Below are 19,231 nucleotides of genomic sequence, written 5' to 3'. Positions count from 1 at the left end.
TACTAAATCTTACTTATGAAAGTAATAGTTGTACATTTATTATAAAAATATAAAATATGGTAAAAAAAAAAAACAAAACTGGCCAACAAAGAGAACTCCATGGCCAGACGGCTTCATTGGAAAATTCCACAAAACATTTACAGAATAAATTATAGCAAGTTACACAAACTCTTAAAGAACAGAGAATAATTCATTCTATGAGGACTTGCATTACTCTGATTTTTAAAAATAAGCATATAAATACATTTTAAGTAAAGAAAACTACAAACTAGGTTTCCTTGAGACATTAACATAAAATTCCTCAAATTTATTTTCAAAATGAATTCAGCAATATATAAAAAGGATAATACCTCATGACCAAGTGGTATTCACACCAAGCATGCAAGACTAGTGCAACGTTAGAAAATAGATCAGTGTATTCACTGTATCATTAGATAAAATTTAAAAATAGCTTATAACTTTTTTACTAGATGTAAAAAAGTCATTTGACAATTTCCAACATCAATTGCTAATAAAAATCCTTAATCCTTAACCAGAGTCACAAAAACAAAATTTTAAAAATATATAGTTTTATTTTTTTCACTCTACAGGTTGAAAGATTTAATGTTGCCTTCCTAAAACTTAGATCAAAGAAAGGATGTTAATGTCACAACACCTATTCGACACAGTACTAGAAGTCTTAGCCCACACCATAAGGGAAATGAAGCAATAAAGACATATAAATTAGAAAGGAAGAAATGAAACTATCTATATTCACAGGTGACATGATTTTCTTAATAGAACATCCTCCTCCAAAAAGCAGCACTAAGAAACTACTGGAATGAATAAGTCATTTCAGCAAAGTCACAGGGTACAAAGTCAATATACAAAATCTATCACTTTTCTATTTTCTAGTAATCAACAAGTGAAATAAAACAATAAGTACTGAATTTTTAAAAATCATGTATCATTTAATATAGAACCAAATAACAAGAAATAGTTACAAATAAATAGAAAAATATGTGCAAGTTCTGCATGTTGAAATGTAAAAAAAAAGAAAAAATGCCCAATAATATGAGAAATCTTAAAAGACGCACATATGGAGAATTATACTGGTATTCATATTTTAGAAAGCTCAATATTGTTGTTATGAAATATTACTAAACTGATCTATAGATTCATTATAACTCCAATCAAAACCCCACCATAATGTGTAATTTGACAAGCTATTATGAAAATTTTTGTCAAAAGGCAGGGAAACATTAATAAAAACAGCCTAGAATGGAAAAAATGTTGGATTCACACTATGTGATTTCAAAGCTGAATACAATGGTTCAGTAGTCAAAACAGTGTAGAGTTGGAAAAATTATAGCTTAGTGATTAATAATGAAAAAAATAAGAGAATTCACCTATCTACTGACTATTTTCACCACAAACACAAAGTTACTATACTGGAGGAAGAATAGTCTTTTTAACATACAATAGAAGAGTAATTAGACATCCACATATAAATTGTTAAACATCAATCCATATATAATATCATATAAAATTAACTCAAAATGGGTCATAGTCCATAATGTAAAATTATTTTTATTCATAAAGCTAAACATATATTTATCTTATAACCCATCATTTATATAACATACTTGAAAAGGCAAAGCTCTAAGAGAGACTACAGATCAGTGGTTTTCAATGTCTGGGATTATGGAAAGGGGTTGACCAATGAGAGACACAGGGAAATTTGTTGGAGTGATTGAACGTTCTGTTTCTTGATTATAATGGTTACAGTTAAGCAATTACACCATTTGTTGAAACTTACAAAACTGTCCATTATAAGGACAAACTTTACTGAGTACCAATTATACCTAAAAATACTTGTGCACTTTTGACTCACAAGTGTAAGTTTTCACTAAACATATCCCCCATTTAGTTTATAGTCAGTCTTTGATTTCTGTAGGATCCGTCTTGAGAGACCACCAATTAACATGTTTTCCTCCTTCCCAAATTATTCACCATATCAACTAATGGTAGCTTCATCTTTCAAGTTAAATCTCCTATAAGATTTTTTTCTTCTTGATTCCTCTTTTTCTGACATGCCCCATATCCCTTCTGTTCTGATGTTTTTTATCTATTGACTCTATATTCAAAGTATGTACAGAATCTGATCACTTCTAACCCAGCCCACCATTAGCAGGCTAATGGACTCCACCACATCTAATTCCTGGATTATCACAATAGCCTCATATCTTAACATTCTCCAGTTTGCTTGTTTTTCTCTGTTTGTTTGCTTTGTTTTTATATTTTCCCACTACCCAACAGCCAAAATTGTAGTATTAGCAGAAGAGATTCTCATCACTCTTCTAAAACCCCCCGCTTTGGCTTCCTTTACATTGAAAATGGAAGCCAGATTTTCCCATTGGCACATAAGACCCTTGCATTCTGGTAACTCCCTCTTCTACCAGCACTTTGCTGAGCTAGCTAGCCCTCCTCCCTTCTCTCTTCACTCCCACCATCCTGGTTTCCTTTACTCACTGAGCATGTTCCTGCCTAAGGGCCTTTGTTTTATCTCTTTCTGCTTTCCAACACTTTCCTTCAAGATGCCTGCCTGCTCACACCCTCACATCCTTCCAGTGTTTACTTACCTGTCACTTTTTCAGTAGGGCTATTCTGTACACACCTTACACCTCTTATACCATGGGATTCCCGATTTTCTTTCTCACACTCTTCTTTTCTTTCCCCTAGCACATGTTCTTTGAAATTGATACTGTCTCTTAGTATCCTAATACTAAGCAAAATAAATGAATAAATAAGTTATCAGTAAATAAACTCAGTTGCTTCCTATCATGTCAATTAGATTGAAAGAAAATTACTATGTTAATTTGAATTCATCTTACTGGTGTGAGTACATGCCTCAACTTCAAAGTTGGTTAATCTTGCATCAGGCTTACTTTCCTAGAACTTGGGAAATAATTCTGAAACTTTGAGATATTTCCAAGGGGAATTTTACAACTTCTCTTGTAATATAGTAGGTTTTGCCAGTTTTGTTTCTTTAAACTTTTTGCTCAAGAAGATTTCTTGTTATGCTATCTCTAGGTACACTTGTAGCACAACTAGCAGAACTTATTTTCCTTCTTCTCAGTGCTGCATGTTTTAATAATTACCCATTTTACCATTATCTGGAAAGACATATATTTCCAATCTCATCCTGATGAACATGTTTACCTTAAATTTATCTTAAGTCATTTTCGTATTTCAGGGGGTCTATTATTTTCTATGATATTTTCCACTTCATATGTGTTGTCTTATATTAATTTTATTATAGGCAATTTTAAATAAACCATTTACATTCTTACCTTCTCACCATTTCATTTGTATTATTATATCATTTAATGAGTTAATTTTAATTAAATATACCACTAACAACAGCTTCATAGAAAAACAACCTTTTGAAAAATTATCTCTGCTACAATTGAAAATATATTACCTATGTATTCAAAATATAATCTAATTAAAGGAAAACAAACTATATTTAAATGTATGCATTTAAATGCTGGATACGGTAAATACCACAAGAATGTTGCAGAACAATTGTAATGGAATAAAGCAATAACTTTTTTCTTTGATAATCTGGAGAATGGAATAAGATAATCAGTTCTATTTCTAATAATGTAGAAAGATATATCTGATACAAGTAGCATTTACTGTCAGATTTAAAGGGAGAGGGAATTACTTGAGGCAGAAATAAAATTGAAAGAATGAACCCAGGCCAAGTTTATAGACAGGAATATAAAGAGGGTATTTAACAAACTATGAGCAGACCAATTGTGCTAGATCAGTACACTTTCAAGTAAAGTGAGCAATGCTTATCATAGTATGGATGCATATTAGGTAAGTGCTCAAACATATTTCATGGAGTACTTTATAATAGGATAATATGTTAAATATGAGGAAACTTTCAGCATTAATCCTTTGGAAGAAAAGGCAGAAAGAGATTGGCAACCTTATAATTTCTGTAAGTGTTGAGCCAATCTTGAACTAGTTCAGTGTCAAAGGCATGGAAAGGAATGTAAGATTGAGCCATTAAAGAATTCCACTCTCAAACCAAAAGCATGTAAAACCAATTGTGCACTTTTTACACAAGCTGCAAAATCTCTGAAAAAATATTTTTGGTTATCGTTTTTCCTTTAGAATTGTGATCAGGAAAACATATGCCCTCTATACCTTGAGATCTAAAGACTACCAGCCTGACATAATTTTCCAGTCCAAATTATACTCAGTGCAATACATTTAGCCTGAAGCCTACCTTGGAAAAGACCATTCTACTCAACCCATTGCAGCATGTGCATCACATTATACTATTGATTTTTCAAAATTTCCGCAAAAAGAGAAGATTAAGAATTAATGTCAGAAGCGCAGAATCAAGCAATCATGGTGTACATTAAGTTAGTGCCTATTAAAGTGTCTAGGAAAAGAGTCCATTCTGAAAAGGCTTAAAAGAAACACTGTAAATATTTCTTTGATTCGGGTTCCTTCATAATACCTGTTTCTATTTACTAAAGCTGTCAGAGTAGAATATATCAGAAACGGGTTTGTTTTGGCAGTGGGATTTATTCGCTTACAAATTTACAGTTCTAAGCCTATGAAAATGTCCAACTCAATGCATCAACAGGACAATACTTCTCTGAAGAAAGGTTGCTGGTATCTGGGACACCTCTGCCATATGGGAGGGAAGGCACATGGCTGGCATCTGCTGGTCCTTCTGTCCCAGGCTTCCCTGCTTTCAGCTTCTGACTTCAGTGGCTCCCTCTCTGTTTCTGTGGGTGTGTCCCTGTCTCCCAGCTTCTCTGGGGCTTCTGTCTAAGCTCTTTCTGGACTTTTTCTTATCCTCTCAAAAAGGACTCCATTAAAGGAACAAGACACCCAGTCCAGGGAATGGCTGGGTCACACCACAACTGAAGCAACCTAACCAGAAGTTCCCACCCACAGTAGGTCTGCACCTCTAGGAATGGATTAAAATAACATGGCCTTTTCTGGGGTGCATAACAGCTCTAAACCACCAGAGTACCCAAGCAGTAGAGCTAGGGATAGGAATATAGAAAAACCAGAGTGAGGCCACCAATTGAGGTGAGAAAGGAGAGACATTATATGCCAAATTGTTCCAACTTCCCGACAAAACCAATGACATTCTTTTTTCAAGTAAATCTACAATCTTGGATGATATGACCACTAATAACACTTTATTTGTAACATTTTAAAATGTGATCATTTTAAAGAAATGGCAATAGGAACATGATGAACTTTGACAGTATTAGAAATTACTTTGCACCACAAATATATTAACTCCTTCTTCTGTGAATCATATTTTACCTATGGGACACTAACATCATCCAGGAAGTTGTCATCTACAATCCAAGTATTTCAGCAATAGCTTTCAAGTAGCAAGATTTGTTCCTATTTGCATATCAATAAATTAGTAATCTATGTGAATCTTTAAATTTAACTGTATTTTGATCAAATTTAATTGGTTATGAATCCAAGAGAAAATTAATGAACCTGTTTAGCTGCAAAACCACTCTTAATTTGCAGTATACTCTATTCAACCTGTTTCTTTTTTTTAAATGCCTTCTATATTCCAGGTCTGAAGAAGAGAATTGATGTATAAAATAGTTATGCTTCTTGCTGCCATTGGGATTTGAGTGTATTGGGAGGGGAAGATATTAATGAAAATGATCAGTCAAATAATTCAATATGATAAAATGCCTTGAAGAAAAAGCATGAAAAGAACACAGATGTAGAGGCAGGATAAGAAATAATGTTATGCTTGGTGTTCCATGAGAATAAAAGGGATTCATATGTATCTGAGGACAATGTCAAGGTTCCATAGCCTAGCACTGGACTGACAGCAATGTCAGGACCACCGGTGCCCCATAGTGCTACGTCTCATGTCAATGCAAAACAGGGCACTTTTTAAAGTGCTTTAATGTGAGATATTAAAACTGGGCAAAGCTGGGTGAGGTGTACATGGGACTGTCCCAGCAACATAAAAAGCCTGAAGGCAAAGCTATGTTTTAGGGCTCAGTACCATTAGGGAATCTAAATATATTTCTCTTAAGATACATGCACGTGTATTAACCTTAATTTTGTTTCCCTGAAAATAACCTCTCTGTAGCTATTTCAATTTATCAGAAGTAATTTTTTAAAAATGTTTGAACAATTTTATTAGAATTCACCGTTTTATTGATAAGACTGTACTCCAGAAAGATGTGTGGAAGGAGTGTTCATAGATTAAACCCATACAATTGAAATCAGTGCAAGATAAACCAAAGACGCTTTTAATATCCTTACTTTTCTCAGATGTTTACAATATTTGACCATCTGGTTGGTCATCAATGATTGCTCAACAATTTTCAAAATTCAAAGCTATAACTGCAAGACACTTCCTCTAATCCCAAAGAAATTAGCTGCAAAATATGGTTTTAAAATCCTTGTTTATAAATGTTAAAAAAAAGCACTTAAAAATAACTCATGCCTCCAAGGAAATTTATTATGGTGATTGAAAATATTTATAAAAAATAAAATAAAATATTACACATCATAAATTAGGAGATTAAGTAAAAAATATAATTGGCGACAAATATGTATGCTTTAAATCTTATATAAATTTTATATTAAAGAGATGAAGCACAGATTAGTGGTCAGCAGTGCTTAGAGATGGGAGAAGGGAGTGTTGAAATGTTGACTACAAAGGGGGCATATGAGAAAAATTCCTTTGTGGTGACTCGAGGGTTCCACATGTTGATTTTGGTGATGGTGAGTACAGGAATTAGGCATATGGCAAAAATGAATATTAGCACACATACATACACACACAAGACAACATGTGAGAATTATTGAAATCTGAATAAGTCTGTAGTTCATGGCATTGTAGCAATATAAATTTTCTGATTGTGAGATTGTGATGTTGTTATGTGAGATATTAAAACTGGGCAAAGCTGGGTGAAGTGTACATGGGACTGTCTGCACTATTTCCACTCCTTCTCGTGAGTCTCTAAGTATTTCAATTTTTTAAAAATCTGATATTACAATAGGAAAGTAGCTTAAATATAATATACTAAGAATAAAGCTTAAATATTAAACAACAGAATAAAACCAAAGAATAAAGCTTAAATATTAAATAACAGAATAAAACCAAAGAATTTAAAAAAGAAGTAAAATGCATATGTTATAGTAGGATTAAATGAAATAGAAATTAAGATTCTATGTAGGATTAACAGACTCAAAAGTTGAATGTTTGAAAAGGCTACTAAAATTGAAAATTCAACATGAAATTGGAAATTACATACAGGAGAGGGTGCACAAATAAACTACTTTAAAAATAAAAATATACATTATCTGCAGATGCTAGACACTACAAAGAAAATACCTACGGGTCTAGTAATATATGAAAGTTTAGTAGATTAAAAAAAATCCTAGAAAAATATAAATTGCTAAAATAAATTCAATTAGAAATAGAAAATCTTCAACATAATTGAATGTTCAAAAAAAATCACATATTACAAAAAATAAACTCTTCTGGACAATTTGTATATTAAGCTTTATTAAGATACAATTTTCATATAATTAACATGTACCCATTTTAATCCTACATTTAGATGATTTTTGACAATTACATACACACATGTAATCCAATACTACAAAGCAATATAGAATAGTTTCATTGTCTTCCAGATTTTCTCACATTCTTTCCAAGTCAATGACTGTACTTTCCTCATTCCCTGTCCCCTCTCCTAACCTTACCCACATCTCCCCATCACTGAACCCCACCCCAGCTCCACTCAACCCCTGATCTGATTTTAATCACCATAGTTTGGGTTTGTCTTATTCAAAGTTTCAAATCAATGAAATCATGCAGTATGTACTATTTTGTAATCAACTTCTTTTTCTGAGTACAATGTTTTGGAAATGTAGTTATTGTTGTACATCGATAGCTTGCTCATTTTAAATTGCTGAATATAGTTATACTACACAGATATAATGTCTTTGTTTATCAATTCACGTGCTTTGGACATTTAGATTGTTTCCATTTTAGCTATTATGAATATAGATTGTTTTCATTTTAGCTATTATGAGTTGAGCTGTTATGTTCACAGATGGGTCTTTTTGTAGACATCTATTCTCATATTTCCTGGGTAATATCTAGGAAAAAATGAATTGCTGAGTGATAGTGTAAGTATATATTTGCATTTATTAAAAAATTCTAAAATTTCATATATGTTTCTACAATTTTTTGCACCCTCCTTCAGTGTATGAGAATATGGTTTCTGCTGCACATTCTCAGAATCCCTTGATATTACCAACCTTTGAAATTTAGACATTTTGGTGGATGGATAGAGATATCTCATTATGTTTTTAATTTGCATTTTTCTAATGACTAATGGTTCAGAGCGTATTTTAATGCACTACCTAACCATTCACATAATTCTTTTGAGAAGGGCGAACTCAAATCTTTACACCATTTCTTTTTGATTTATTCATTCTTGGTACTGATTTGAATGAGCTCTTTACATACTATATGCAAGTCTGTTGTGAAATATACATATTACAAGGGTTTCTCCCAGTGTGTGACTTCTAGTTTCATTTTTTTTAACTGTGTGTTTTGACTAGCAGAAGTTTACAATGTCAAAGGAGACCAAATAATCAATATATTTATTTTATGCTCATGTGATTTTGTGTCCTAAGACATCTTTGCCTAGCCCAGGGCCTTGAAAAATGTTCTGATGTTTTAGTCTGTAAGTTTTACAGTTTGGGTTTTATATTTAGGTATATGATCAATCTTGAGTTAATAATGTTTGTGCACTGCAGCAAGTAAAGATTTTTTTTTTATTTTTCATGTCTTGAACATGCTTTTCTTCCTATCATTAAATTATATTGCCAGTTTTGTTGAAAATCAGTCAATTCATGTGTGAGTATGCTTTTGGACCTTTTATTCTGTTACAATATTCTTTGTATTGTCTTGACATTTGGTTCGATTAGACTTGAAATCAGGAAGCTAATTCAAGGCCCTCTGAATTTTCCAATAAATTTTAGAATCGGCTTATAAATTTCTCCAAAAGAAAACAGAAAATTCTGGAGGAATTTTAATTGCTCTTTTGTTGACTTGGTAGGTCACTTTGAAGAGAATTAATAGTACAACAATATTCAGTTTTTAATGCAAAAACATAGTATATATGTCTACTTAGGTGTTCTGTTTCTTTTAGCAAATTTTAAGAGATTTTAAGGTGGAAGGATTGCATATGATTCATTTTCTGAAAATAGGATATCTATTATTATGTATTATTTTCACTATTATAAATTATCTTTTTAAAAATTGAATTTCCATCTATTGGTTGCTAATGTAGAAGTAAAACATTTTATCATGAAATGCCTTATATTCTGGACTTTGATAAATCACTTATTTAATATTAACTTTTTTTGTGGACTTCCTAATGATTTTTATGTGCACAATCATTTCATCTATGAGTAGAGACAGATTTACTTTCTACTGTTCAGTCCAAACAACTTTTATTATTTTTCTTGCCTTGCTGTATTGGCTAGGAATTCTAGTACAACACTGATTAGAAGTGATAAGTAAGAAAATTACAGTTTTGTTCTTACTCTGAGGAAAACATTCAGTTTTTCACCATTAAGTATATTGTTTACTATAAACATTTCATAAATCTCCTTTACCAGGTTGACATAAATCTTATTTTATTGTGGAATTGACTTGCGCCCCTCTCCCTTGTTCTCTGGAGACAGCGTTTTCTAGGTCCATCATATAGCATTTGTGGTTTCTCCCCAAGTCAGACTGATGACCATCCCTCCACCTAATTCTTGAGACATTAGCTCTAAAGGGATCCTTATGTAACCTTCCACCCATCTGCCAAAATCACATCCTAGGAGAAGATTATATTTCATGTCTTTGCCACTTTCCCTGACTGATCTCTAAGTGTTTGAGAATCCTACTAGGCAAGGGAAGCAGAGAGCTAATTCTCCTGTTGATTTTCAAGAAGTAAATGTGGCTCAGACTTGAGGATGGCCGCTAGGTGATGAGTGATCCCCAACTAAAAACCACCAAGGAAACACAGGCCTCATCCTTACAACTGCAAGGAATTAAAACCTTTCAATCATCTAAATAAGCTTGGAAGAAGCCTCCGACCTCAGACGAGGCTGGCCACCACTTCACTTTCACCCTAGTGAGAAACTAAGCAGAGGACCGAATTAACTCGTATTGGGATTCCTAATCCATGAAAACTGAAGAACATTGGACGATAATAAATGTTGTGGTTTTTTAATCCATTATGTTTCTATTGATTTGTTATCTAGCAATAGAAAAGTAATAAAATATCCCTACATCCTCTGCTGTTCTACATTTCCTAATTTCTGGAGGAACATCACCAACATCTATGGAGTGCAATGCTCATCTTGAAATAATATGAAAACGCAGTTCTGGGTCTTGTATAAATTTAAATTTTAGATAATGAGAAATGACTTATTGTTATAATTTCTTACAAAATACTGTAAATTAAGTTAACATTTGCTTTCTAAGTTGATGTTTCATACTTATTTTGAGACCTTAGCAGTTCCTGTTTTACATGTGACATGTGTTTTCTACTACTTTACAATTCACGCACAATGTCCTAATCCAAGCATAGAATAACAAAATCAGCATTTCCTATTATTTTGAAATTCCTGAGCAAATTTAAATGATAGGTATAGAAATTGCATGACTGATTCAGAGAATACAAGATGGGAAGCTGTATACTAGTTGGCCCATAAGATATTTTCATTTCATCTGATTCAGATGGCATAGCCTTTAGAAGCACCTTTTATTAGCAAAATGTTTTAGACTGATATAAATTTGACTAAGTGGCAAAGCAATTTGTCATAACTCAAAATGCTTTTCTCCCTTCCTACTGAGACATTGAAGAACTTCTTGGATGTTTATCATCATTAATTTCACTCTGTAGTTATACCATAATGCGATAAAACATCAGGGAAGCAAAATACCATCTTGGATAAGTACTTAAAACATTTGCAACCTGTAAATTGAATATTTGTTTAAATACACTTGTCTGATTACAAAAGAGAATAAATGTTCCTTGTAGTGAATGTGAAAACTGCAGATAAGCAAAATAAAGGGCAATAAGAACTTCTTAAAATTCAGTTTTAAATTCTTACACTATATAGAATATATCTACAACACATTTGGAAATAAGTAATTGACAGGGTAAAAATAATGGTATTGTTCACATATGTACATATATATATTTGAGTAGTAATAAGTTGGTATTTTAATAAAATATAGCTGTTATGCATTTTTATTTTTTTCTATTTCTAGAAATCATTTTTCTCTTAGTCTATTTGTAAATATGTTTAAACATTTTACTTTTTCCTAGTGGGTATCCATCATCAAATATGTTAGAATATTTCGTACTTGATTTTTACTATTACTTTGTGCTCATTGTTTTAACTTTGTGTGTTTGTGTATGTGTGATTTGACATTTAAAGGTTTTAAATATTCATGCATTTCAAATTAATCAATCTATTGCATTTTGGTTTTTGTCTTTGTTTTCATACTTAGCAAAACTTTCTCCCTCACAAATGTATATAAAATATTCTAGCATTCCCAGAAAAGTATGAGTAAATGGAAATCCCTGAAAGACCTTCAATTTTTTTTAGCCAGTGAATTGTTCAGTCAATCTTTGCAAGATATTCTGCCTCAGTGTCTCTGATGAAAAGGAGAGGGTTACAGACACACTTTTAACCTTTATCTTCGCATGCATGTACCTTATTTTTGTAACCTTTAAGTTGTTGATAAACCAGGAATTCAATGTGTGCCCTTTTTTAGTAATAAACTAGGAGTCGCACCCCTTCCACCAATATGTTTCTTATTTTTTTTTATTTTTGTTTTTATTTATTTTTTATTACAATTTCATTTTAATCACCAATAAGTATAAGGGAGAATCAATGAAAACAATGCCAGATGGCTGTGTTCTAAATCAGAATTTTAAGACAAAGAAACATCCCATTTTTTGCCTCCATATCCCATCCTCAGAGCAGAGGCCAAACGGGTTTCTACTGGCCTAAGACTCAAGAAAGGAACATGGTCACTGAGTGATCAGTGGGTCGTCACAGCACTGTTTCACTTAAAAGTTATTTATCTCAATGTACTCACTGTAAATATGAAACTCTAGACATAAAACCCTAGAATACAGTGAAAAATCCATCACAATCTTGCCAACTAAAGACAAACATTCTTAACATGGGCTGGTCTTTGAGAAGGCAGGAAAGGCAAGCTGTCACACAATGTTTTATAAAGGGTGAAACAATAATAGGAATTATTTTTTACTATCATTTTCATCATTAAAATGTATTTGTCATTCTCGAGAATCCTATAATGAACAAGATAAAACATTTCAAAAATATTTTCAAAGCTTTTATTGTTTAAATTCATCATTATATACAGGCTACCATGTTCCAACTTTTTAAATCAACACCCCCCTCCCTTTATTTTCCATCATCTCTGCAGTTCTAAAAACAGTTTCTTACTTATGAAAGGTGCTCTAGATATTTATAAAAGGAGGGATCACGTTTCACAATTTTTGAGAGTTTTCTAATCTTAGAGAATGGCCATTTGTCAAGGGACATTTGTACAAAAGGCAGTATCTCTGTTCAGCTTTTATTTAAAACATAGATGTATGAATTAATAAACCTTTGAAAATATTATATTGCAATTTAGCATAGTTCAGAGGAAAGAAAATATCTACTGAAATGAATCTGTGATAAAACAATGTTTAATCTCTGTGGTGCTATGGAAGATAAAACAGAAGACTGAACTGATCTTAAACTTGTACCTGTACTATGGAGCATGTCTGCTATTTTCATAAATCTTTTGAAATTTGATTATGGATTAGTGGAAATAAGAGTTTCCAATCCTCTAAGCATAAAATAATCTTGTTTTTAATGATATGTTGCTTTCAATAAAATCTCATTAAAATCAAATGGCATGCATTCACTTAGAAGTCAGTAAAACAACAACTTTGAAGCTAATTCCTAATTTGAAAGTTAAAAAAAAAGAGTAGAAAATGACTACTATAAGTCTGAAAATTCTCCCTTATCTAATGAAAATTTGGTATTAAGGATAATAAGAGCAAACCACTTCAACCATGTAGATATAATTTTGTGAGGTAATTTGTCACTAGTTCTATGATGGTCATAGAGATTACTGGGCTCAGATTCATGAAAACTGGCATTAAATATGAGATGTATGATAAATCTTGGAAAAAATCAAATTTAAAATGAATTTCCTCCTGAATAAACCAAATTTGAATACTCTTACATTCATTGGTTCTTAATTTCCCTCATTGATTTTGCAGAAATTAGTCTCTAGCAAGCAAACCAGTCATTCAACTGCTGTTTATGAAAACTGACAAGGTCTAAAGAAACTAGATTTCAGGTACCCTGGTCCCCAGATTAGACATGGCCTTTCACCCCTGTTATATGTAATTCAGGCTTCATCTCTAGCAACTTATGTTTTCCATCTTTGGCCTCAGATATCCTAAATATTTAGGCTGAGCCTTTTGCTTCACTGACCTGAATTCAGCAGCAGTAACCTACTTCTCCTCCCTCATTTGGAGAGTTAGTGTTTAAATGGAAAGATGTGAGACAATTACAGATATGGGGCATTTACTAGTTGTATGACTTCAGCAAATCTTTTAGCCATTCTTCATGTCATTCAATCATTAATTTACTGATTTAACAAATGTGTGTGCATGTATGCATACTTGCACACATAGTACACAGACACGTGAAGAGAGAGAGAGAGAAGCAGGTATTTTATACTGTGGACACTGCTGCCTTGGAGATAAAACAGTAAACCAAGCAGATAAAAACACTCATCCTCATTGAGCATACCAGATTTATTGGAACTCACAATTGTGACCTAAATTATCAGCTGGATTTCACTTTTCTAAGTAACTATTTAGAAGAATACCTAGAGAGATTCTTTAGCCCTGGTGATTCAAATTGCAGAGAAGGAGAACTGATTGAGACCCACACATAAATTTAAAAATTTTTTGCAATTTATTCTGCAGATATCTGAAACATAAAATATGCATTTTGCACTGAATAGTACATAATACAAATTTTTACCCTGAGATGAACTTTTAATCCTTTTTTATGAAGAATTAAAACTCTAAGATAGGTTTGCAAAGAAATATCTCCTCTAAAATATTTATTTTTGATTTTTGTGTACTTGGTTAATAAGTAGGATCTACCTTATTGATTATGGGGAATTCTCAGTCTTGTGCTCTATAATAACTTAATTTAAGACTTCATATGAGGACTTTTAAGAAAATGTATTTATTTTACTTTCTCTAGAACAAATGGGAAATTCCTATTATTTTAAATTTATTATCCCTAGCATACAACTTCCAGCTCTGATTCTTGATCTCTCATATGAACATTCTGCGACTTGGCCCTTTGTTTGAATTTAACAAGCTGTACATTTGATTGGAAAAACAAGACCCATGTTGACTTTTAACTCATAAAGCTGTCTCATTATGACAGAAGTTCTACCAATGTTTTTCTAATGGAACCGCAGCTTTTGCTATCATAACCTAATTATTATCATTATGGTCTCACTTATTGTCCAGGTTTGTGTAATTTTATTAGCTGATTTATTTAAGAAGGGAGTATAAATGTTTAAACTTTGTTTGAAAAATGAGAGGGGATATTTGTGCTATGAATCTCAGGGATGAGCCTGGCCCTGGCACTGTGGGATCAACAACGCCTGCCTGTCCAAAAGGGGGAAAATAATTGTAACAAATAAGATATCAGCGACTGAGAGTTTAAATAGAGCCAAAAGGTTACTCTGGAGGCTATTGTTATGCAAGCTTCAGCTAGACATTGTTACTTATAGTTCGCCAAACCCCAACCAAAACCATTCTTGCCAACCCTAAAGAATACCTAGGGCTCTATCTAAGAGTCTACAGAAGTTTCCATCCATTATGATTACTCTCTGGAGACCTACAATCTACAGGTGGGTTCCTAGGCCAGATAAATCCTGAATCCCAGAGGGGCCAGCTTCTCCAGAACATCAACTAGTTCCATCCCCCATCCCATATAATCAGCAGCCCTTTCAAACATGAAAAGGTTAGAATGGGCATAATCCAAATACCCCTAAAGATTGGGAGAAAGATCAAAGGAGAAGGAGCAGTTATAACAGAGAAGATAGGATTTAACAAATAAGTATGACTGCTGAATCATTATATTTCTAAAAATGGTCTTTAATGACATAAATAAATATAACATTTATTGGTCATTTTTGGATACAGTTTCTTTTCTTTTCTTTTTTGCTTGGTCAGGGCACTGGGAATTGAACCCAGGTCTCTGGCACGGCAGGCAAGAACTCTGCCTTCTGAACCACTGTGGCCTACCTTGGACATAGTTTCTTTAGAAGCATGTTCACTCCACAAATTATGCTCCAATACATTTTTCTACTTTTCTTACTGTGGCTGTAAAGACAGTAGAGCTTATAGAAATGAGTACAGACTTAGGGAAACAAATTAGGTTCAAATTTGACACTTACTACCTAGGTGACATTACACAAGTTACATCATCTCTCTGTGCCTCAGTTTCTTCGAGTACAATATTGGGACATAAATTGAAACAAACTTGTAGGTGATTGCAAGGATCCAATCAGTTATTATTAAGCCATCTTCGGCGATCTCCGGCAATGTCCGGACGCCTGGGGGTTCGCGCCGCGCTTGCGCACTCTGCCCGCCTGCTCCACTGAGGTCCGGCTGCAGCCCAGTGGCGCAGTGTGCGGATCGCGGTAGTCGGCGTTTATTGCGGCTCGGCGGGCGTTGGCGCCGGTAGCTGACCCTCAGGGATCCGCGGCGGTTCAGTCAGCGGCGGGGCGGCCTGGCCCGGGTTCCCGGGCGCTTGCGTGGGGCCGGGCGGCCGCGACCGAAGCTGAAGCCGGACGGGGAGCTGGAGCGGAAGCGGCAGGGGGCGGCACGGGACCCAGCCGCAGCCAGGTGAGCCGGGCGCAGGGCCGTCATCGCTGCGTTTCCCTTGCGGGTCCCGCGCGCGCCCTGGGGCTGCTGGAACCCTCGGGAGGGGCCTCGCTGAGACCGTGAGGAAATTCAACAGCAGGAAAGGGCTGAACAGTCTGACTGCGAGATCGTCTCGGCCGCGCAGCCGCCGCAGCCCGCGCCACCCGGCAGCCGCGAGCCAGAGATTGCCGAGACACTGCAGGCCGAGCACTTCCAGCTCTGCAAGGTGAGCCGGGCAGGCGCGCGGGTGGCGTAGCGCGGGGAGGGAGGTAGCGGGCGCGGGTGGCGGAGCATATGGCAGGGCTTCGCGCTGGGCGGTGTCGGGGTGCGGGGCAGGGGAAGTAGCGCGGCGCGGGTGGTGAGGCTCCGGGCCTGGGAGTGGGGTGGTTGGACGGGGGAGCGGGGCGCCTGGCGGGGGAGCGGGGCGGTGGGTGCAGGGAGTGGGATGCCGGGGGCGGGAGTGGGTCGGCGGAGTGGAGTCAGGGAGTGGGGTTTTAGGTATTTCTCTGTGAGGGCTTGGGCCTGGCGGGGTCTTCTGAGTTGCTCCAAGCACCTGTTAGAGAGGAGGGAGTGCTGGCCTCACATACAGTAAGCCCCTTTGCCTTCCTTTTATTTTTTATATTTTTTTTACTGTGAATATAACATTTATACAAAAAGCAATATATTTTGAAGTAGATTGTAAGAAATAGTTATCAAACAAGAGTTTGATATGGGTTACAGTTCCACAATTTTGGGTTTTCTAGCTGCTCCAAGATGCTAGCGACATAATAGAAATACCAAATAGTGATTTAGCAGTCATGCTCATTTGTTACATTCTAAATTCTCTGTTGTAACACCTCCTTTTCCTTTCACCCTTCTCCCAATCTTTAGGGATATTTGGGCTCTTCCCTTTCTAACTTTTTCATGTTGCAAAGGGGTATCGGCAATATAAGATGGGGGGTGGAACTAGTTGATGTTCTTGGAGAGGCTGGTCCCTCTGCGTTTCAGGGCTTACCTGGCCTAGGAACCATCTGGAGTTTGTAGGTTTCTAGAAGTAATCTTAGTGTGTGAAGCTTGTGTAGAGTCTCTGATAAAGCCGTGGGTGTTCTTTAGGGTTGACAGGAATGGTGTTGGTTGGGGTTGGCAGACCATGGTAATTAGTATTTAGCTGAAGCTTGTGTAAGAGTAGCCTCCAGAGCAGCCTTTTGACTCTACTTGAACACCCTTAGCCACTGATACCTTATCTTGTTACATTTCTTTTTCCCCTTTTGTTCCAGAAGGCATTGTTGATCCCATGTGCCAGAGCTAGACTCATCCCTGGGAGTCATGTCCCATGTTCCTAGGAAGACTTTCACCCCGGATGTCATGTCCTACAAAGAGGGAAAGGTAATGATTTTACTTGTTATGTTGGGCTTAGAGAGAGAGGGGCCACATCTGAGCAGCCAAAGAGATGCTCTGGCAGTAACTCTTCGGCATACCTATAGGTAGGCTTTGTATGGCTGCTACATACATGAGCTTCACAAGAGCAAGCCTCAAGATCAAGAGCTTTGCCTATTGACTTAATATTCCCTAACGTTTCAGACAGTATCAGGGGTTTCCTTCATGGCAAAGCTTAATAGTTCCATATTTTTATCTCCCGTTCCTTGAGGGACTTTGCCAATACATTTTACTTATCTGGTCAGCATACTCTGGAATATATCTGGCATTATATAAAGCTGTACAGAATCACAAGACCTCGTTATCATTCTGGACTCTGTGTGCTTGGGTTGTTTAAATGAGCTATCTGTACATGTTGAGTTAGATTGTGTGTTGCAGAAAATTTAGGTTTTGGACAGAATAAACTTCTCTTCCTTTGATCTCATAAGTTGGTAAAGTTCTGAATACAATGCTCTCCTACCCGTGTATTCTGAGCTACCTTATTCCTGACCTGGTTGGCTTCGTTCTTATCTCTAATTCAAACCTGATCTCTTTTTCAGTTTCTTTAGCAGTTGTTGCATGTAGTAATGCTGACTTTCAGAGCTACAGAACTCCAACTCTGAGTCTTAGGTGTCACACAGGTAGCCAAAGTTCCAGGGAGGTGCTAGATTCTACATATATAGCACAGCATCTCAAAATCTAGGTATAACATTTGTAGCTCCTGACTAAATGTGACTACTATAAGACCTTAAAATCCACACCCAAATTTTCTTATAAATATTTTCTAAAAGAGACCATACAATATTCTTTTTTTTTTCTCTGGCTTATTTTATACAACATAATGTCCCCAAGGTTTATTCACCTCGTTGGTTGCCTCACGACTTCATTCCATTCTGTAACAGCACAGTATTCCATCACAAATACATACCAGAGTTCACCATTCTACTTCTCAGTGTATCTTTCAGCCAGCTCCTTCCATTGGACATCATGTATAATGTCCACTGTCAACAATCCATCTCTCACATTGTCTCACTTAGTTGTATAATCATCAGCACTCTCAAGCTTTGACAATGTTCTTTGCTGTAAAGAGAAAAATAACAGATAAATGTATCCTTACCAATAGAATTTCCAAACCTCCCCTTAACTCTTTTCCCTCCCTCCCAGTTATTTAGCACTGGTATTGCTGTGGTACTGGTGATGTCTTCCTGTTAAACATATACCACAGTGTACAATAGTTGTTTTTCCCTTGTACTCTGATATTATTTATTCTTTGAACAAGATTCATACCTTTGAAGTAGTTCACGCAAGAACTTATTTATATGTATAGCGTCATCACTAGAATACATGGCTCTATACAACCCCTTTTGATCATGTTCACCTTCAATACAGCAGTATTACTTACAGACCCACTAATGAACTGCCTTCAGTTCTGTCTGTTCCTTACATTTAAGTTCAGCCTCATTAGCTAACCATTCACCCATCTCTGGCTTCTATGTATCTCTAGGTCCCCTATATTCTATATTATAAGCCTCTGAGTTTATCTTTACCAGGGTCATAATCGCGGAATAATAAGGTATCTATCCTTTTGTGCATGGCTTATTTCTTTCAGCATTGTGCCTTCCTGGTTCATCTAAGTTGTCATATGCTTCAGGACCTCATTTTGTCTTATGCTGCATAATATTCCATCATGTGTATGTACCACATTTTGTTCATCCACTGGTCTGTAGATGGATACTTGGGTGGTTTCTATCTGTTGGCAG

The 19,231-nt window shown here is 35.5% G+C and overlaps 1 protein-coding gene and 1 long non-coding RNA gene across 2 annotated transcripts in view; both read right to left on the bottom strand.

Annotated features, from left to right (window-relative positions):
* Positions 1-16,082, bottom strand: part of LOC143651367 (seizure 6-like protein) — a 69,811-nt gene extending 53,729 nt beyond the window's left edge. The window contains 2 exon segments of the mRNA XM_077122299.1: positions 15,794-15,903; positions 15,989-16,082. Of these exon segments, the coding sequence (XP_076978414.1) occupies positions 15,794-15,903; positions 15,989-16,082 (204 nt within the window).
* Positions 16,083-16,560: 478 nt separating this feature from the next.
* Positions 16,561-18,557, bottom strand: LOC143651253 (uncharacterized). The gene is made up of 3 exons (XR_013159931.1): positions 18,400-18,557; positions 17,071-17,425; positions 16,561-16,629 (listed from the first exon to the last, which is right to left on the bottom strand). It is a non-coding gene; the product is annotated as an uncharacterized LOC143651253 (long non-coding RNA).
* Positions 18,558-19,231: the final 674 nt, after the last annotated feature.

This window comes from Tamandua tetradactyla, chromosome 12 (assembly GCF_023851605.1).
Source record: "Tamandua tetradactyla isolate mTamTet1 chromosome 12, mTamTet1.pri, whole genome shotgun sequence".
NCBI lineage: Eukaryota > Metazoa > Chordata > Mammalia > Pilosa > Myrmecophagidae > Tamandua > Tamandua tetradactyla.
The sequence above is the reverse complement of the archived record's forward strand: the minus strand, read 5'-3'. Positions and strand labels throughout refer to the sequence as shown.